The sequence below is a fragment of the Coenobita brevimanus genome, chromosome 51 (genome assembly GCF_032717465.1).
Source record: "Coenobita brevimanus isolate Jiangsu-jjx chromosome 51, ASM3271746v2, whole genome shotgun sequence".
Lineage (NCBI taxonomy): Eukaryota > Metazoa > Arthropoda > Malacostraca > Decapoda > Coenobitidae > Coenobita > Coenobita brevimanus.
In genome coordinates this window covers 592,501-610,057 of record NC_137004.1, presented here as the reverse complement: position 1 = coordinate 610,057, position 17,557 = coordinate 592,501, and the positions used below count along the sequence as shown (strand labels likewise).

General features: G+C 42.2%; 1 protein-coding gene across 2 annotated transcripts in view; it reads right to left on the bottom strand.

Annotated features, from left to right (window-relative positions):
- The window catches only part of LOC145399965 (glycine receptor subunit alpha-3-like), a 74,813-nt gene extending 62,202 nt beyond the window's left edge, over window positions 1–12,611 (bottom strand). For both annotated transcript variants that reach the window (XM_080272459.1, XM_080272460.1), the window contains exon 1: window positions 12,149–12,611. In XM_080272459.1, coding sequence (XP_080128585.1) covers window positions 12,149–12,195 — 47 coding nt within the window. In that variant the 5' untranslated portion in view covers window positions 12,196–12,611. The remainder of the gene's footprint in view (window positions 1–12,148) is intronic.
- Window positions 12,612–17,557: the final 4,946 nt, after the last annotated feature.

Here is a 17,557-nt window from a genome sequence, read left to right as displayed (position 1 = left end):
TCTACTGGCAGCTCTTTTAACAGGAAATTGAAAGTGAAAGGAATAATAATATTAGAGGGAGGGGAGGTATCAGGTTGACTTAGAGTTGTACCTAGGTGTATAGAGGCTGGAAATTTTTAAGAACCAATGTTCTAAATACATAGCCACAGAGGCAAATACTCGACTTGAGCGAATTCATGTCCCCTTAGGCCAGATGGATGCGACGGGCAATCCCATCGTTAGTTTGTTCACTACCAAGTTAAGTGAGTCTCTCCAAGACTGTCATGTTCTCACCACATCCTTGGACAGATTGTGTTCATCCTACAAGCCACCAAATGCCTCGACCTGGGTCCTGGGCCAAAGACCCTTAATCCCAGTGGCTTCTCATTCTCGTGAAATTCCTCGAGGACACTCAGCATGAAGTCATTATCATTCACCGTATAGTCATGTCCTTTAAAAATCTTATATGCCCGAATCAGATCTCTTTGTAATCTACGCTTTAATATGTTAAATACGAGTAGGTTTAGCTCTTCTAAACATTTCTCTTGTGGTCCGTCCCATAATCAGGGTATCGTTTTTGATACTTTTTGCTGAAATCTCTCTTATTTCTGATTGTCTCTCTTACAGTATATGTACCAAAACTGAAAGTGGTACTCTACATATGGACTTACTAAGGGATTATATAAGGTAAGGACACCTGTTGACAAAAGTCTGTGGGCTCAGGGTGATGGCGCAGTAGTGCCCATCACACCTAAAAGATGGCACCGCTGTATGTAAGCTTTGCCTCCCACTCTTCCTACCTAATGTATTATGCTCCCCTCACTGTCTACCTTCTGTTTTTATTTACCTTTTCACGTCTTCTTCTTCTCTCTCTCTCTCTCTCTCTCTCTCTAGGAGAGAGAGGAGAAAGGAGAGCAAGCTTAGCAGTTGTCAGGCGCACATCTTTCCCGGGGCTCTCCTGCTCTAGCCTACGACCCGGCTGAGGGTTTTTTTTAAATCAATCATCCATGACTACATTGCCAGTCAAAGGGACTGTGGAAGTTCAACTGCAGGGCAGTGTATGGGTTCATCAAGTACCAGGACACTGGCTCCACTGTATTTGTGCACCACTAGGCTGTGGTTACACCATATCCATGGCATCTCCAACGATCTCTTGGGATGGCAAGGCGGTGGAGTTTTCTATCTTTGGAACTCCTATGGGTCCTTAGGCCAGGGATGTTACGGGGCCTGGAGGCACGACGGCGCAGCTTAACCCTGGAACACCAGGCCAGGGTCCCTACGAGTCCTGGAGAAGTTAGCACCATCGTTCAGTTGTGTGTCGCTATGGCGAAGGCTTTCTGTGGGGGTGACAATGGGGTGTTGCGCACTCCTCTCCCCCAAAATCTCTGAGGAGAATGGCTGCCAAGAATTGTCATTCCCGAGTGCTTCGCCCGTGACGTACGTCTTGACTCCTGTCATTGTCAGCAGCACAAGACCAGACCGCCGCAGCCTCTCACATCCCGACAGACACCCTGGAAGAGGCTGCGGCTCGATGCCCCTTTGAATCAGAGCACCTGCCCATCTTCGAATACTGACCCGGCTCTGGACCAGACTATGGCTACGACTGACGACCCTACTGACGACCGCCACCATCTGCCAGCAACTGAAGGGGGACAGGACTCTTCCGTCTCCGCCTCAATGGCCGAGGATGTGTCGACCGACTCGTTGGCTGAGGTGGACGTCATGGAGTCCTCCCCCCTTCAAGCTGCGGAAGGCAGTCCATCTAGCCCTCTGCTCAAGGCCTCCACAGTTCGGCTAGATGTGCCATTTTACAAACACCTACTGACTCTCGGCGCCCACACCCGGTCGTACCAGCTCGGAGAATCGACCTACAAGACCCTCTGTGATCTTCTCCGGGCTGACGACCTGGGTGAGGCTGTTCCATCTAGCCTGACTGTCAGGAGGGAGGCAGTACATCTTCACTATCTATGAGCATTTTATTTTATGTTACCAGACCGCCTGGCTCCCTAAAACAGCCGCCCTGTCTCCTGTATCGTTACAGTTTCCAGCACATGAATATATGTCTGGCCTAATGACCCTCAGAGTGAGTGATGGACATAAAACCTTTTCCAAAAAATCCCTCTCTCTCTCTCTCTCTCTCTCCAGCACCATAATCTCCCTCTAACCTTTTTCTAGCCTACCACATGATGAATAGATAAGCTTCATAATTTGCTTAGGTAGGATGGGGCAGGCTAGACCAGAGATAAGGTAGATAAGACTGGCGATGGACGGTTAAGGAAGCTCCATAACGCCATTTCCTAAGCAATTTATTTTATTACACCTCGCTGTCCTGTGTTATACGAACCCTTTCAATATCACCATTCTCTGCACTGATAACCTACCAAAGGATGTTAATCAGCCATAGCCAAAAAATATAAACAGCTAAGGAAACGGTGTTAGGGAGCTTTCTTAACCGACGTGAATACGACTCAAGGTAAACTAAGTTGTCTTTTTTTTTAGTTAATCATTTCGTCAACAAAACCCCTTCCCTGCGATGATATGCTTTTTTATACTATTTCCTGAGGACTCTATGGTGAGAAGAGTGGTGAAGCGATTGATGAGGCGAGTGGAGCGAATGGTAAGGCGAGTGATGAAATAAGCGGTGAGGCAATTTGTAAGTGATGAAACGAGTGGTGAAGGGACAAGTGGTGAAGTGAGTGGTGAAGAAAGTGATGTGAATGTTGAGAAGAGTGGTGAGGCAAATTGTAGGAGAGTGATGAATCTCAATGAAATTTTGTGGAAGGGTGAGCCATGGGCCACGAAAGAACTAGTTAAATTTGGGGCTGATCCGGATCCAGTATTGGCGGAGGTTTGCGCTCTCTGAATGCTTTCCAGTTCAGAATTCATGTCTGCGTGATAAGGACGACGATGCAGATCGCCACAGTATTCGCTTTATTTTTCTTTATTTTGCCTTGAGAGACAGAAACACGAAAATGGCGTCCTCTCAGAGATACTTTTTGTTATAAACATCGGTGAATCATAGTGTATACTCGTATGTATATATATATATACTACCAGATGCCTTAATCCCGTAAGGGGTTGCCACAAACAAATCGCCACCTTGTCACCCTGTCCCCCGCCATTTTACTGGCCTGTTCCCAGCTCACACACCCCTCTCTCATATACCTCTCCACTCCATCCCCCCATCTCATCCTTGGCCTCCCCCTTCCTCTCCCCCCCCTCCACCTCACTCACATACGCTCTCATCGTCAGTCTCTCACTCTCCATCCTCTCTACATGGCCAAACCACCTCAGTGTGTTTCTCCTAACGCTTCCTATCACATCCACATCCACACCACAACGCTCCTTCACATCATTATTTGTCAGTCTGTCTCTCCATGTGACTCCACAGGCTTTCTTTCAAATAACTCATTTCCACTGCTATCACTCTTGACTTCTGTCCCTCCAATAAGTTCCAAGCTTCACTTCCATACATTAGAGCTGGTATCACAATACTGTCAAGTAGTACCTTTTTCACTTCCATGCTCACTTCCCTGTTTCTTATCACTGCTTTCAAGGAACCAGCAACCTTTCTTCCTTGCTGTACCTTTTCAATTACTTCACCCTCCAAACTTCCATTCTTACTCATCGCATTACCCAAGTACTTAAATGCACTCACATTTTCCATTTCCTCCTTATCCAACCTCACTGGACATTCACTGACTTCACTTCTCTCGAAGACCATAACTTCACTCTTCTCTACTTTCACCTTTAGATTCTGTTTCCTACACACTCTCCTAAACTCATCCACCAAGCCTTGCAGCTCCCCTTCGTCTTCACTTAACAACAGAGTATCCATCTGCAAACAACAGTCCGTTGAGTTTCCAAACACTGCCCTCTCTCATTAGGGCCACTCCAACATCCACTGCCCTACCTTGTATCTCTTTTATAACCCTATTCATATACAGATTGAACAGCCATGGAGACATAACACATCCCTGTTTCAATCCAACCTTCAAGTAGAAAAACTGACTCAGTTCACTATCCAAACACCCTGCAGTCTTAGCACTCTCATACATACTCGTCACAGCATTCATACTCCATATATTCTTAATAATATCCACAATCCTTGTCTATCCACCCTATCATATGCTTTCTCCAGATCCATGAAGGCCACATACAACTTCTTTCCCTTCTCTAGAAACCCTTCCACTAAAGATCTAAGAATGAATATCTGATCTACACAACCTCTTCGCGTCCTAAAACGTCCCTGTTCTCCTCCAACTAATTCCTCTATTACATCCCTAACTGTCAATATATATATATATATATATATATATATATATATATATATATATATATATATGTATATATATATATATATATATATATATATATATATATATATATATATATATATATATATATATATATATATATATATATATATATATTACTAATGGTCCGAATGAATTTTTTTCAACATTCGCGAATGTGAATCCTAATGCGAAAATGAACATTCAAAATTCGCGAATACAAATGCGAATGCAAATATTCTGTTTGATGGCACAGAAACTTGAGTTGTATTTGAGTTAATTTCACTGTAAGAGTTTCAGCCACGGAAAGGTGAATACACGAATTTCTGTCAATTTTCTATGTTACCAGGATGCGGAACGAGGTCCCAGCTCCTACAGGCATTTCCTGGGAATATCAGACGCGTCCTGGACGAACTTCTAACGAACCTTGAACAGACCACATCAGACAGGCGTTTTCTCTCTCTCTCTCTCTCTCTCTCAGAAATTCTTGAGATTTAGAGTATACTTTCTCGGTTAAAAGCCAAAAATCTGGAGATTACCCACTTTTTAACGAGAAATTTGGGAAATCTGTCGTAAGGCAAAGAATCTGGAAAAATCCATACTTTTCTGGGACTAAGGCAACACTTCATGACGCGGCAGCAGCCCTAGCTGGCTCGACAAGTTCCTTGGTTGGCAACACTAGCCTAGAACAACTGTTCACCTGTGCTTTTTACTCTTTATTTGAGTTTTCTATAAACTTTATAAATACTTACATTATTCATATTAAAAAATATTCGCATGACAGCATGCGAATGCGAATATTGAAAAAAAAGTATGCGAATATTTGCGAATGCGAATGTCTACGTCTTCCTTAGCCTTTATCATTCTTTTTCTGTGCCTGTCCTCCTCTCTTCCTATTTCTCCCATCTTTCCTGTCACTTCTTATTGCTTTTCTTTCCTTTACAGGTGGCTTTACATTGAGTGACAAGCCAAATGGTTTCCTGTAAGCCAAGAAACCACTTACAACGCTGGGTGGTAACCATATAACCAAACCATACGTGCTCCCTAAGTGTCAACAAGTGGGTTGGTGGAGGGTTAGTGCCCCTCCCCGTAAAACAGCTAACTCAAAGTCAAATGACCACCCCTTACAGGATTATGGCGGCTGGCTATAGATAGATAGATAGATAGAATGATCATATCATTCTTGGCCAATGGCCAACCCTTCCACAAAACTTCATCAAAATCCGTTCATAACTTTTTGAGTAATCCTGCTGACAGACAGACTGACAAACAAACAAACAAACACGGCGTAAAATATAACCTTGACGGAGATAAAAACACCACCACACGGTCATAATCATACACAGGACAACATGGTCTTGCCATAAACATCACTAAAGGGTCATGAAGCATTACTTGGTCATAAACACCCCCACAGTCATGATGCAACTCCAGAAAGGCGTAAATGTCAAATCAACACGTGGGCGGAAAGCAGCATCTCATCGTCACACACATTAAAACAACACATGTACTGTATGTTCATGATCGCTTTTAGTTATCAGATTTCCATTTCGTTAAGAAACACCAACCAGTTTGCATTGTTTCATCTTACGGACTTGCCAATGGTTATTACTGTTAGGTTCACGTTATTAGGGATCAGTCAATTGAAGAAGCAAGTATGTGAGTGTGAGAAACAAGAAGCTGTCTCCTGTAGACATGGCGAGCTACTGGCACTTGAAGTTTATCAATTTTTAAATAATTAGTGAAAATGGCAGGACAGATTTACTTACAGACTAGGAACGAAAACCAGTTTTTTGATGCTCCAGCTTTAGTAACTGGGATGCAGTCTATCTTACGATATAAGACTCCTTAGTACCTTTAAATTGTTGTCGAAACGGCCAGATGTGAGAGCAGGGGAAATCAGGAAGGTGACCAGGCAACAGAGAGAAAACAGAAACTAACATATTACGCGGGGATAAAGAACTATGTGCACTGAAGGCTGAAGCAGAGACAGAATATTAATACTGAATATAATATCAACGGTTGATCGTGACACACACACACACACACACACACACACACACACACACACACACACACACACACACACACTCACACACACACACACACACACACACACACACACACACACACACACACACACACACACACACACACACACACACACGCCACTGTTTTTCCTCTGGGTTCTGGCGCCCCCCGGGCTGAAAACCACAGCCCTAGAACAAAAACCCCTGGTATAAAAATCTCAGCTGGGAAAACATATTTGTATATTAATTCCGTTTTTCAATAGTAACCTATCCTGACTTAACTTAACCTAAAGGTAAACAAACCTTACTGAACCCAACAATCTTACCTAACCAAACAACCTAACCAAAGCCAACCGAATAACCTAACCAAAGGTAACTGAACAACCTAACCTAGGCTAATCATAAAGCCTAAACATAAGCTAACTGAATAACCTATCCATAATCCAGCCGAACAACTCCATCTACCCTAATCAAAAAACCTCACCTAACCAAACCTACCCTAGCCTAACTTCACCTAACCTAACCGAACACCTAACCTAACCTTGCAACAACTTAACTAAACAACCTAACCTAACCGAAACGAATGGCAACCTAACTGAAGAGCCTAACCTACACATACTGAACAGGCTAATCATAATCTGACCTAACAACTGATATTCATCTAACTTAACTCAGTCAAACCTTAACTTAGGCCAGAGGTTCCCAGACTATTGTTGGTTATTCACCACTTTTGCCAGAAAATCTGATGGTTCCTCTCTCGCTCCCGAGGGGGGATTCCATCCTCGCTCCCTCTTTGGGAGTATTTTTAAATAGACTCTCTTCTCTACCCATACCCTCGGCTGACTACCTTTCAAATGCTCATGCGTCAAAAACTTAACTCCTTTTTATTCACTTGCGATGGAGTGTTTACAACGCTGGTACAACGATAACAAAGGAGAGGTCAGACATCGACTACGGGACAAAATGACAATGTCTGTCCCAGCCATTGTTGTCGTTGAACCAGGTCCCTTACTTCCCTGTTCAGTCTCTAGTTAGTTTAGTGTTTTGAGAGGTTTTCCTACCGATTGGTGATTTTTTTCTTTCTTTTTTTTCTTTCTTTATCGTGCAGTATTTTTTGCGTATTCTTGCTGAAGTATTTCTCTGCATTTAGCCTATAAGAAGACTAATGTTTTGGAAAACATGGCAATTTGTATTTTTGCTTGTTTGTTTGTTTGTTTTGGTACTTTTTTTTTTTTTACGATCTTACGCTTAATTCTGTTTGGGGCATAGACTATATTTTAATGATAAACTTAGATCCATAATTTTAATACAGTGATATGAAAGAAATGCATTCGGGAGCTAATCGCCCACCATAATATGTTGTTGGCCAAGTCCAAGATTTAGGCCATATTATGATACCCTGAAGGTTTCATGTTGATAGCTCAAGCCGTTCATAAGATATAATGATGCTATAAGGCGAGCAGTAAAAACTAGTTGGCCTTTGGTAACCATTTTGGCGACCTTGACCTTGACTGCGGGTGCCCATTTTCTAATTCAGCCAATATTTTGGCCATATCTTGATACCCTGAAGTTTTCATGTTGATAGCTCAAGCCGTTCATGAGATATAATGGGAACGCACACACACACACACACACACACACACACACACACACACACACACATAGAGGCAGGCAAAAACATTATCGCTCGGCCTTCTAAAAGCGGGCTTCGATAACGGGCGTATGCTCCTCGGTCGAATCCACTACTGTATCCGGATGACCATTGAGTTGACAGAAAATCTGGTGAAATATATTTTTAAAAATGCTGGTGGGTGCCATCCCCATCCTTATTTGCCTTATATGGAAATTGTGGTGTCGTGGGCCCATTGCTGATATGCCGATTATATATATATATATATATATATATATATATATATATATATATATATATATATATATATATATATATATATATATATATATATATATATATATATATATATGCCTCTGGGGTAGAGTGGTAGTGTGCGTTTTGTATATGGGAGAACGAGGGTTCGCGCCCCTCCAAGCAGTGTTCACCCGACCACGCACTGCATTGACGGACGTAAGGGGTGCTGTGGTAGAATCAGTGTCGCGTACTATAAAGTATGCTTGCACCCAATCGCCTTGCGCGGGCCGATTACACTTGGTTCACAGACTACTGTACACACATACACAGCCACTCCAACAGTTCATTCGCCCGTACAAGCACTTCTCACCTACATAAAATATCTACTACACAGCCTAAGCCACTTGGTAGAGATGCATAGGTTGTATCGTCCCCACTTCGTTTGGGATAGGCCAGTCCTGCAGTGGACACTCAACGACTGATGATGATGAAACGGTTGATGACTAATATATATCTATCTATATACCTAGGCTGCTTCCCCCAAGGAAAGGGAGGTAGCCGAGACAGGACGACTCACTCTCCATTTACTCATCCATTCAAACACATTCATTCGCATCTTAGCCCCAAAGGGGAGAACGGACAGATCCTCACCGCATCACACCGCACAAGGGTCAACTGCGCAATGCAATCAGTGACATCCACAGCAGGGCCCGACAGCAGAACTGGTTTACCCCTGCCACATCATAACAGATCTTTAAAAATGAGTACGGTAATACCCGTCACAACACAGAGGCGTTATCGAGGGAAACAATGTCAAAATATCTAGACCAGTCTTAACAGCAGTAGTGACAAAACCCGTTATGGTGAGCGTCAAAACTCAGGATGATATTCAACATCAAGATAAGTCAAGGTTGTTCCCGCGGTATTTCAACCTATCTTGGTTGACCCTAACTTCACACTGTAAACACAAAGCGTACTGGCTTCCCAGCTGAAGTATACACATCCATGGTAAAGATCTTAGTGGGCTGTAACCAGTCTGATATAAATCGCGTGGATGGTAAGAACAATACAATATGATGAAGTCAATCATATAATCAAGCGATCAACTGAGCTCTTGTTTTGGGTACTCTCTCCAGGCACTAAAAATTGTGTTGAACAATGGATGTTCAAACGTAAAATCAGACCAGCTGCATGATAACGCGAAAAGTTTACCAGACACTAATTTATGCTGAAACACTAGCATGCGCAATCGACGCCAAGGTAGCATCTTACTATCCTTCGTGGTTGCCAGCATTCCTTTAAAGTTTCCCGCTGATCTGTAGGAAAGGCATTTTTGTTACCATTATTGCTTGTGGTAGGTGGGGGCGCTCACCATCCACTCACTCAATGTAGTGGTGCTCTCGGGTGTCTGCCCTGTCCTCTCCTTCATCCTTCTTTCCTTCCATCTTTATCTATCTTTCCTTCATTCTTTCCTCGTCCTTCTGCCTACGGGTGACTTTACACTCCCTCGTCTGTCTTTCATTCCTCCATTCTTTCCTCTTCCTTCTGCCTATGGGTGACTCTACACTGAGTGACAAGCCAAATGGTTTCCTGTACACCAGGAAACCATTTACTACGCTGGGTGGTAACCATATAACCAAATTTTGGCGCCTGGTGATTTAGTGGGTAATTATTGAGCTCCAATCGGATTGAGCCGGTGAAAGTTTATATCCAAGGGGTGGTTGCGGTTTATTGCTCACGTAATGCCACTCAGGGATGAGTGAGGTTGGTCACTCTCATCTTAAATGTCATGACCAACTGCCTAGCCCCGGGCTCCTACGCTCCTCATGGGGCAACGTAGGATTGGATGATGGATGGATGGATAGTGTTATTCCCAACACTTATATTGGAAAAACTTCATGATGGCTTATTGATATCAGTCGTGCATTAGTAAGAACACCCCTACTGACTGAAGGCATGATTCACTTCAACACACCCCGCCTGATACCTTGATTAATACTGTATTAGGAAGATTTACCGCCGCAGTCTCTCGGCGAACCTTCCAAAACATGTGGAAATAACTCATACGGCGGCATAAATTAGTCTGAGTAGGATTAAGTCACAACTACATCGCATCGCGGTTAGATTAGGTCCGTTGAGTTAGGTGTGAGCGAATTTGCTCTTTACGCATGATTTAGAGATCCGCGGATTTATCGCTACGTCCACGAATCTTCAAAATGAGAAGAGGTCTACTATCCTCACTCAGTCCAGCCAAGACGCACTGTAACTGTGACCTAACTCTCTTCAAACCTCTATGTACCATCATGTTGGGTGTTTCCTCACATTATGGAAAGTCCTCATTCATCTTCGTCTACGAGAGATGGCTGCGGTATGCTTTCTTAGTCAGAAGGGCAACCATAGATAAGATAACTCTGATCAGGTGATGAAAATTTAAAAATGACGAAGTGCATTTAGTGTAACAGTGGACATTAGGAATTCTATTAATATAATGAAGATGTATTGTAAATACATGAGCATTTTCTGAATCCAGTAAAACACCCTTGTACTCTTCCCCTTCACAATAAGTTGGTTAGACTGCAGTCGGAAAAAAAAAAAAAAAAAAAAAAAAGCATCTGAGACGTGCCCTTTAACTATTTTTATCATCATTCGAGATGCTAGATTTTGCAATGAATAACAAATAAGAATTATCAATAAAATAAATTTATATGACCAAGTTCAAGTAACTTGTTTCCAAACCTAAAAATGGAAGCTGGCAATGGAAAGGCCATTCATTCTCCTTATGTAGAAATTTCCTTTCCGTCATATTATCATAGTCTTCCAAACGTATGTATCCCCTGACGCTCCCAGGAAAGTATAACAGGATCGCCTACTGTATTAGTGGCAGAGATATATGCGCACTAACTCCAGGAAGTATCGCGAGGAGAGGCGATGATACCCTAAACGATTAATAAAGCATGTAATGTCCCGGAGAGATTAATTTGCACTGTCAGACTATTTGTATGATGACAATACCGGCTGGGAAACTCCACGAGCAAGTGATACCAACGCATCCTCATGAAGGCTGGTTTATGCACCTGACGTGACTGAATCATCTGGCATTTCGCTGTGTACCCATTTGCTGTGGTTTCAGACTCGTGGGAAGTCTGCGTCAGTATTTCACGAGCAAGTGTAAAGTACAAAGGTGATCTGCTAAAGCTCTGAAATATAATAATGTAGCATGAAACATGAGGGACGTGCTTATATTCTGGTTGGTAAGGTGTCATAGACTGTGAATACGTATTAGACTACAGCACATACTCGTATAATGATGCTCATTAACCCCGCAAACCAAGTGAGAAGAGTAGTATCATTTTATCAAGTTTGTATGCTCTCCCATCCCTTCCTTGCCGTGCCAGAAGCAGTAATGAAACTCTTATCTAACTGCACATACCAGAGTGAAAGTTATCGTCGATCTTATCTTTGAGTTTCCGAGTGGTAAATAATAACAGATTTACATCCTTCCCTTTCCACTCTCTCCTGGACCTATTCACTTTCCTATTCGAACGGGAATTTTCGTCGGAAATTGAGCTAAAATGTTTAAAATTCTCTCTCTCCCTCTCTCATATTCAGCTTATAATTTACTTTCTCAAGCTTTATCACTCCAACTCACACTCTCATTCTGTTACACTCTCTCGCCCACTCATATGGGTACCCTCCACTATTCATACTCATTCACCCATTCACTCGTAATTTTAAACACGCCCTTTCTCTTATATGCATACACTTGCTCGCGCTGACACTTGTCTCTCACAGACTTTCATCTTTTCACTCTCACTTACCTTCACACTCATTCACTTCCACTCACATTCTCACACAATCTCACTCTCCACATTTAATCGCAACCACTCACATTTTTTCTCATACACTGATGGTATTACACTTTGGCATTATTATCCTCTCTCTCTCTCTCTCTCTCTCTCTCTCTCTCTCTCTCTCACCAGGTCAGCAGCAAGGTGAGGCACATGATGGTGACGGATGGAGCCATGCCTGGGTAAAGATGGTACAGCTGGTCACACGGTATACGAGGGGTCACAGTGGCCTGCTGCGGTGTTCAGGGTTTGTCCAGGTGGTATCAGCGTTCACTGACACAGATCTCCACAGTTTACTTATCAAATAATTTTGAAATTTGGTGTTGTAGTGTTCCGGACAAGTTAATTGTTTCTAAGGTGATTTTGTATGAAGTGGATATCTAAGAATATAATCAATTAGCGTCCACTTCTAACCCTATTTTCTTTTTCTTTTTTTTTTTAAGGATTCTAAGTAGACACGTTGATGTGCTGCACAGTTTGCTGCGACCAGTGGATGGTATGCAGAATCTGGATGACAGCAGCGAGATGTGACGCGCCAGAGGGTGAGGCAGCGACCAGCCTCGGGGACACAGACAGCACTAAGAGCAGGGCGGCCTTGTAAGGGGCTCTGGAGGCCGGGGTGGGGTGCAGCGTTGCCAGGTGAATTTGCCCAAAATATCGTATTAAACCTGTCGAAATGCTCGTACTTGCATCTGTATTATCATACAGTCCTTTCATTCTGGATACGTACATAAACAATGGTTGCAATGGCCCATACAGACACACATATTTTTTTTGCTTGTGAAAATGCATTCATAATTAAACAAAATGTAGATAATTATATACCAAATGAAAGCTTAGAATCTATTTTGTGATGAAACAAACAAATTTAAAAATTGATAATGGGTAATCACACACAAAATATGAAATAAGTCACCAACTCTGGTCAAAAATGTGAACTAAATCACCAACTCTGGCCAAAAACATAAAATAACATCTTGTATATAACCACTGTACATGCAAAAAAAATTACATATATTTGAAAGCAGTGTTGGGAAGATGCTTGTATAATGGTGGTTCTTTACAGCTGTAGTTTTTTATGGTGTCTGATATAACACTGTGAACAGCATCCTTTGTCACATTTGGGACAGAAGTAACTGGATCGTCATCACTGCCTTCACTTACAGTAAGAGTATCACTGTCACTATCTACTGATTCACTACTCACATCATTGGCATCAATTTCTTCATCAGTAGTGCAGTCATGGTCCTCTTCAAGTTCCTCTAAAGAGTCAGAGACATCGAGAATTTTTTCATCACTGGCAACCATGCTCAACACTGGATGGAGGCTGTCTTATTTCAGTAGATCTTCACACAAAACAGCACTGTCATCTCCATAACTGCTATGAATATTACCCCTGAAACACTCATTTATCTGTAGACATACATAATTATTTGTTAGTTTACTTATAAACCTCCGAAATATGGTGAATTATAAAGGATATCATGCAGCCACTCACTCCTGGGGTAGCTTAAATATGGCGGGCACACAGCTGTCTTTTCTTTATCAAATAACTATAAGCTGTCTTATGATTGGTTGGCTGCATCAGCGGGAGGAAACGATGAGCCAGTAGTAGGGCTGGATGGATGACAAGTAGACTTGGATCAAAACAAACCCCAGTCTGTGTGATGACCGGGAGACTTGAGCAGTGGCGTCACCAGGGGGTAACTAGGGAGGGCTTAGCTCACCCAAATTAAGGACTCAGCCCCCCAAAAATTGCAGCCCCCCAAAATAATCTATCTATCTATCTATCTATCTATAGCCCGACGCCCTAATCCCGCAAAGGGTGGCCGCAGACAAAACGCCTCCAAGTCACTCTCACCCACCATTTGACTCCCCTCCCCCCAACTCAACCCCCCCTCCCTCAAATACCACTCAACTCCATCCCTCCACCTCATCCTCGGTCTACCCTCCCTCTCCCCCCCTCCACCTCACCTACATACACCCTCTTAGTCAGTCTTTCATTCTCCATCCTCTCCACATGTCCAAACCACCTCAGTGTATTTCTCCTAATCTTTTCAACCACATCCACATCTACCACACAACGTTCCTTCACTTCTTCATTCGTCAACCTGTCCCTCCATGTCACTCCACATGCTCCTCTCAAGTAACTCATTTCCACTGCTCTCACTCTTGACTTGTTCCCCTCTTGCAAGGTCCACGCCTCGCTTCCATACGTCAGGGTAGGGATCACAATACCATCATGCAGTGACTTCTTAACTTCCATACTCACCTCCCTATTTCTCATCACTGCTTTCAGTGTGCCAACAACCTTCCTTCCCTGCTGTACCCTTTCACGTACTTCATCCCCCAAAGTTTCATCCTTACTCATCACACTACCCAAGTACTTGAATGCACTCACATTCTCCATATCCTCACCATCCAACCTCACTGCACACTCTGTGACTTCATTCCTCTCAGACACCATAACTTTACTTTTGTTTACATTAACTTTCAGCTTCCTCCTCCTACACACTGTCCCAAATTCATTCACCAAACCTTGCAACTCCCATTCATCTTCACTCAACAATACTGTATCATCAGCAAACAGCAACACCGGAAGCTTCCAAATCTCACCCTCATTCATTAGGGCCACCCCCACATCCACTGCCCTACCTTGTACCTCCTTTACGACCCCATCCATATATATATTAAACAGCCATGGAGACATTACACACCCCTGTTTCAGTCCCACATTGAGATCAAAGAACTCACTCAGCTCACCATCCACTTGCACCGTAGCCCTAGCTCCCTCGTACATACTCTTCACAGCACTCAACAATTTCCCCTCCACTCCATATATTCTTAATAATAATAATAAAAAATCACCAGCTTACATAGTATGCTTGCAGCTCGGCATTGACCCACCTAGCTTTCCCCCAACTCCCTACCTCCAATCCACTTTTATTCGTGCATCCATATTAGTTTAATACAATATTATTTATAGCTATATAATGTGATTAGTTATTCACAATTTACGTAAACCTATGACTCAAATCATAATAGTTAGTTTCCCATATACTTTTTCCAAGCTTGGTTTTCTTTGAAATATATTTATTGCACAAAGAATGCAAGATTGTATTACATTTATCAGACTTATTATATATTTACAATATATAATATGGTATATATTAATCACGGAGCTTTAAAATTGGATTATGCAGTCTAAAATATCTGATCTATGCAATTTTTCACAAATTCGAATGTTCAGAGTATTGGAACTGGGAATGTTTGTTTACATTGAGAAGTGTCTGTGAACTGTGGCTAAATCCTGTGTTGTTTTCGGTTTTATTTGAATGTATTGGTTTCAGTGGCTGTATAGACGTTACTACGTTCCGGTATATTGCTAACCACCTCACTGTACCAGATCATTTTTGTTTTTACAGATATGAGATCTAGCCTATACTCTATACAAAGAGTCAGCAGTACTTGGTTCAGTCGACACTCGACTGTCAGAACTGAATGTCATTTCCCTTTTATAGGCTATTCTACAATAATACATTTGGGGATATCAGCCAGCAGCCACTCAAGTGATGAAAAGGTCATTTAAAAATCCTCAGGGACAGGATGACATAAGGATATTCTTTCTCACCCGCACCTCCAAAGATGACTCAGATGAATGCCAAGAAAAAGTGGCTGTTATTGGGAATGAGGTGCCAGAAGCAACCCCAGATAACCCCAAAGCTGAACCCATTCAGACATGTGTAAGTAGCCCTATATCAAACTATTTCAGTAGTCATTTTATGAAGCTTAGGCCAGGATTTTTTTTATTGATTTATTTTTAAATTGACTAGGCCTATGCTATTTCTCATTGTTGCAAATATATTGTCCTAAACGTACAGAGTGGGAAAGTAGGCTAAAACTCTCTCTCTCTCTTTCTCTATAATATATATTATATTTTCTCATTATTTTTTTAGCCACCGCCCAGCACAAGTGATAACCTTGATATACCTGCTGAAGAACCGGCACGAGATCTATTTTATAATTTTTGTTTTTTTGTGAATGGCTTTGTTTTCCTATCACAGTACCGGTAATGGAAGATAAATCTTGGCAATTATATCTATATACTTTGAATAAAGAGCTTCTTTGAATTATCAAATTTAATATGGTAAGACTAAGAAACCGTTATGATACCACATAATACTAGCAATTGAAGAAAAACTATTATCTGCAAAAAAGCTTTATACAATTACCTTGTACACATTATATCATAAGGCTTACTGATACCTGGTATTAGGCCCATCAATATTCATGTGTCCTATAAGTTTTTTTATTAATAGCCTGTGAGACCTTATTTTACTTTTTCTTCATCTATAGGCCTCAAAAATGCCCCTAAAACTGCTCAATTTCCGAAAAACTTTCCGGGGGGGCTTACAGCGCCCCCCCCCCGTACCCCCCAGCTGCATAGGCTCGCTTCGCTCGCCCCCCCCCTTCTACCTACACCAGGGCTACAGCCCCCCCAAAATCTGACCCCTGGTGACGCTACTGGACTTGAGTTGGGCCAAAATTATGGTCTTACGAAGTCTGCCGGTCGGGCCGTTATTTTGGCCCCACGGAGTATAATGGTTCATTAAAAAATCAAATTATTGTACATCTCCATTGAATTATTGTACAAATTCCTGAATTATCGTATTATCGTACAGGTGGTATTGTACATCGTACAGACGGTCAAATTATCGCATTGTACGATAATTATGGTACGCCTGGCAACGCTGGTGGGGTGTGGTAAAATGGGGGCGGACCAAGTTAGCAGAGATGACTCACTCATTCATGGGTCACTCAGCCATTCTTAACTAGAACAGTTCAAATCAGACTTCTTCCCATTGTATCCAAACCAATTCAGTCCTCCGGCACAAATGAACAATAGCAAGAGCGTTTACCAAATTTTATAAGAGAGGTATTACTATTCACTGTATTTTGTTTGTCGTGCCATCATATGCAATTTAGCATATGCAATTTAGTCACCCATTTGTGACTAGAGAGTTAGACATAGAGATAGGTTCCTAAATACCAATGTATGGGTTTCTCGGTCTGTCAGAACAATTGCACTGGGAGGAAGAATGTTTCACTTTCTAATAATATGAAGACTAACGTGGTCTTTAGTGAGCCCTTTTTAGTAAGTTCTGACATTTACTGCGTCTGTCTACCTACATCTGTCTCCGCCTGTCTATCCATCTTTATTCTCTCCGACAAGGAGAGTATGTTTTCACCCCTGTTGTTTGTTTGTTAGCAGATTTACTCAAAAACTGAAAAAAGAGATTTAGACTAAATTTGGTGGGTAGATAGCCCATGTCCCATGGAACAGTCGATTAACTTTTGGGACCGATCCGGATCGTATTACAGATTCTTGTTCCGGAAAATGCTTTTTGCGAACCCTAATCAGTGATGACAAACCCTAGCCTATTATGAAGAGTGGTTTGGAAATTACGTTGCCCTTGTCGGAGAGATGCGCTTCATTGATTGCCCGTGTAGTTTAATCATTTAATTATTAATTACTGA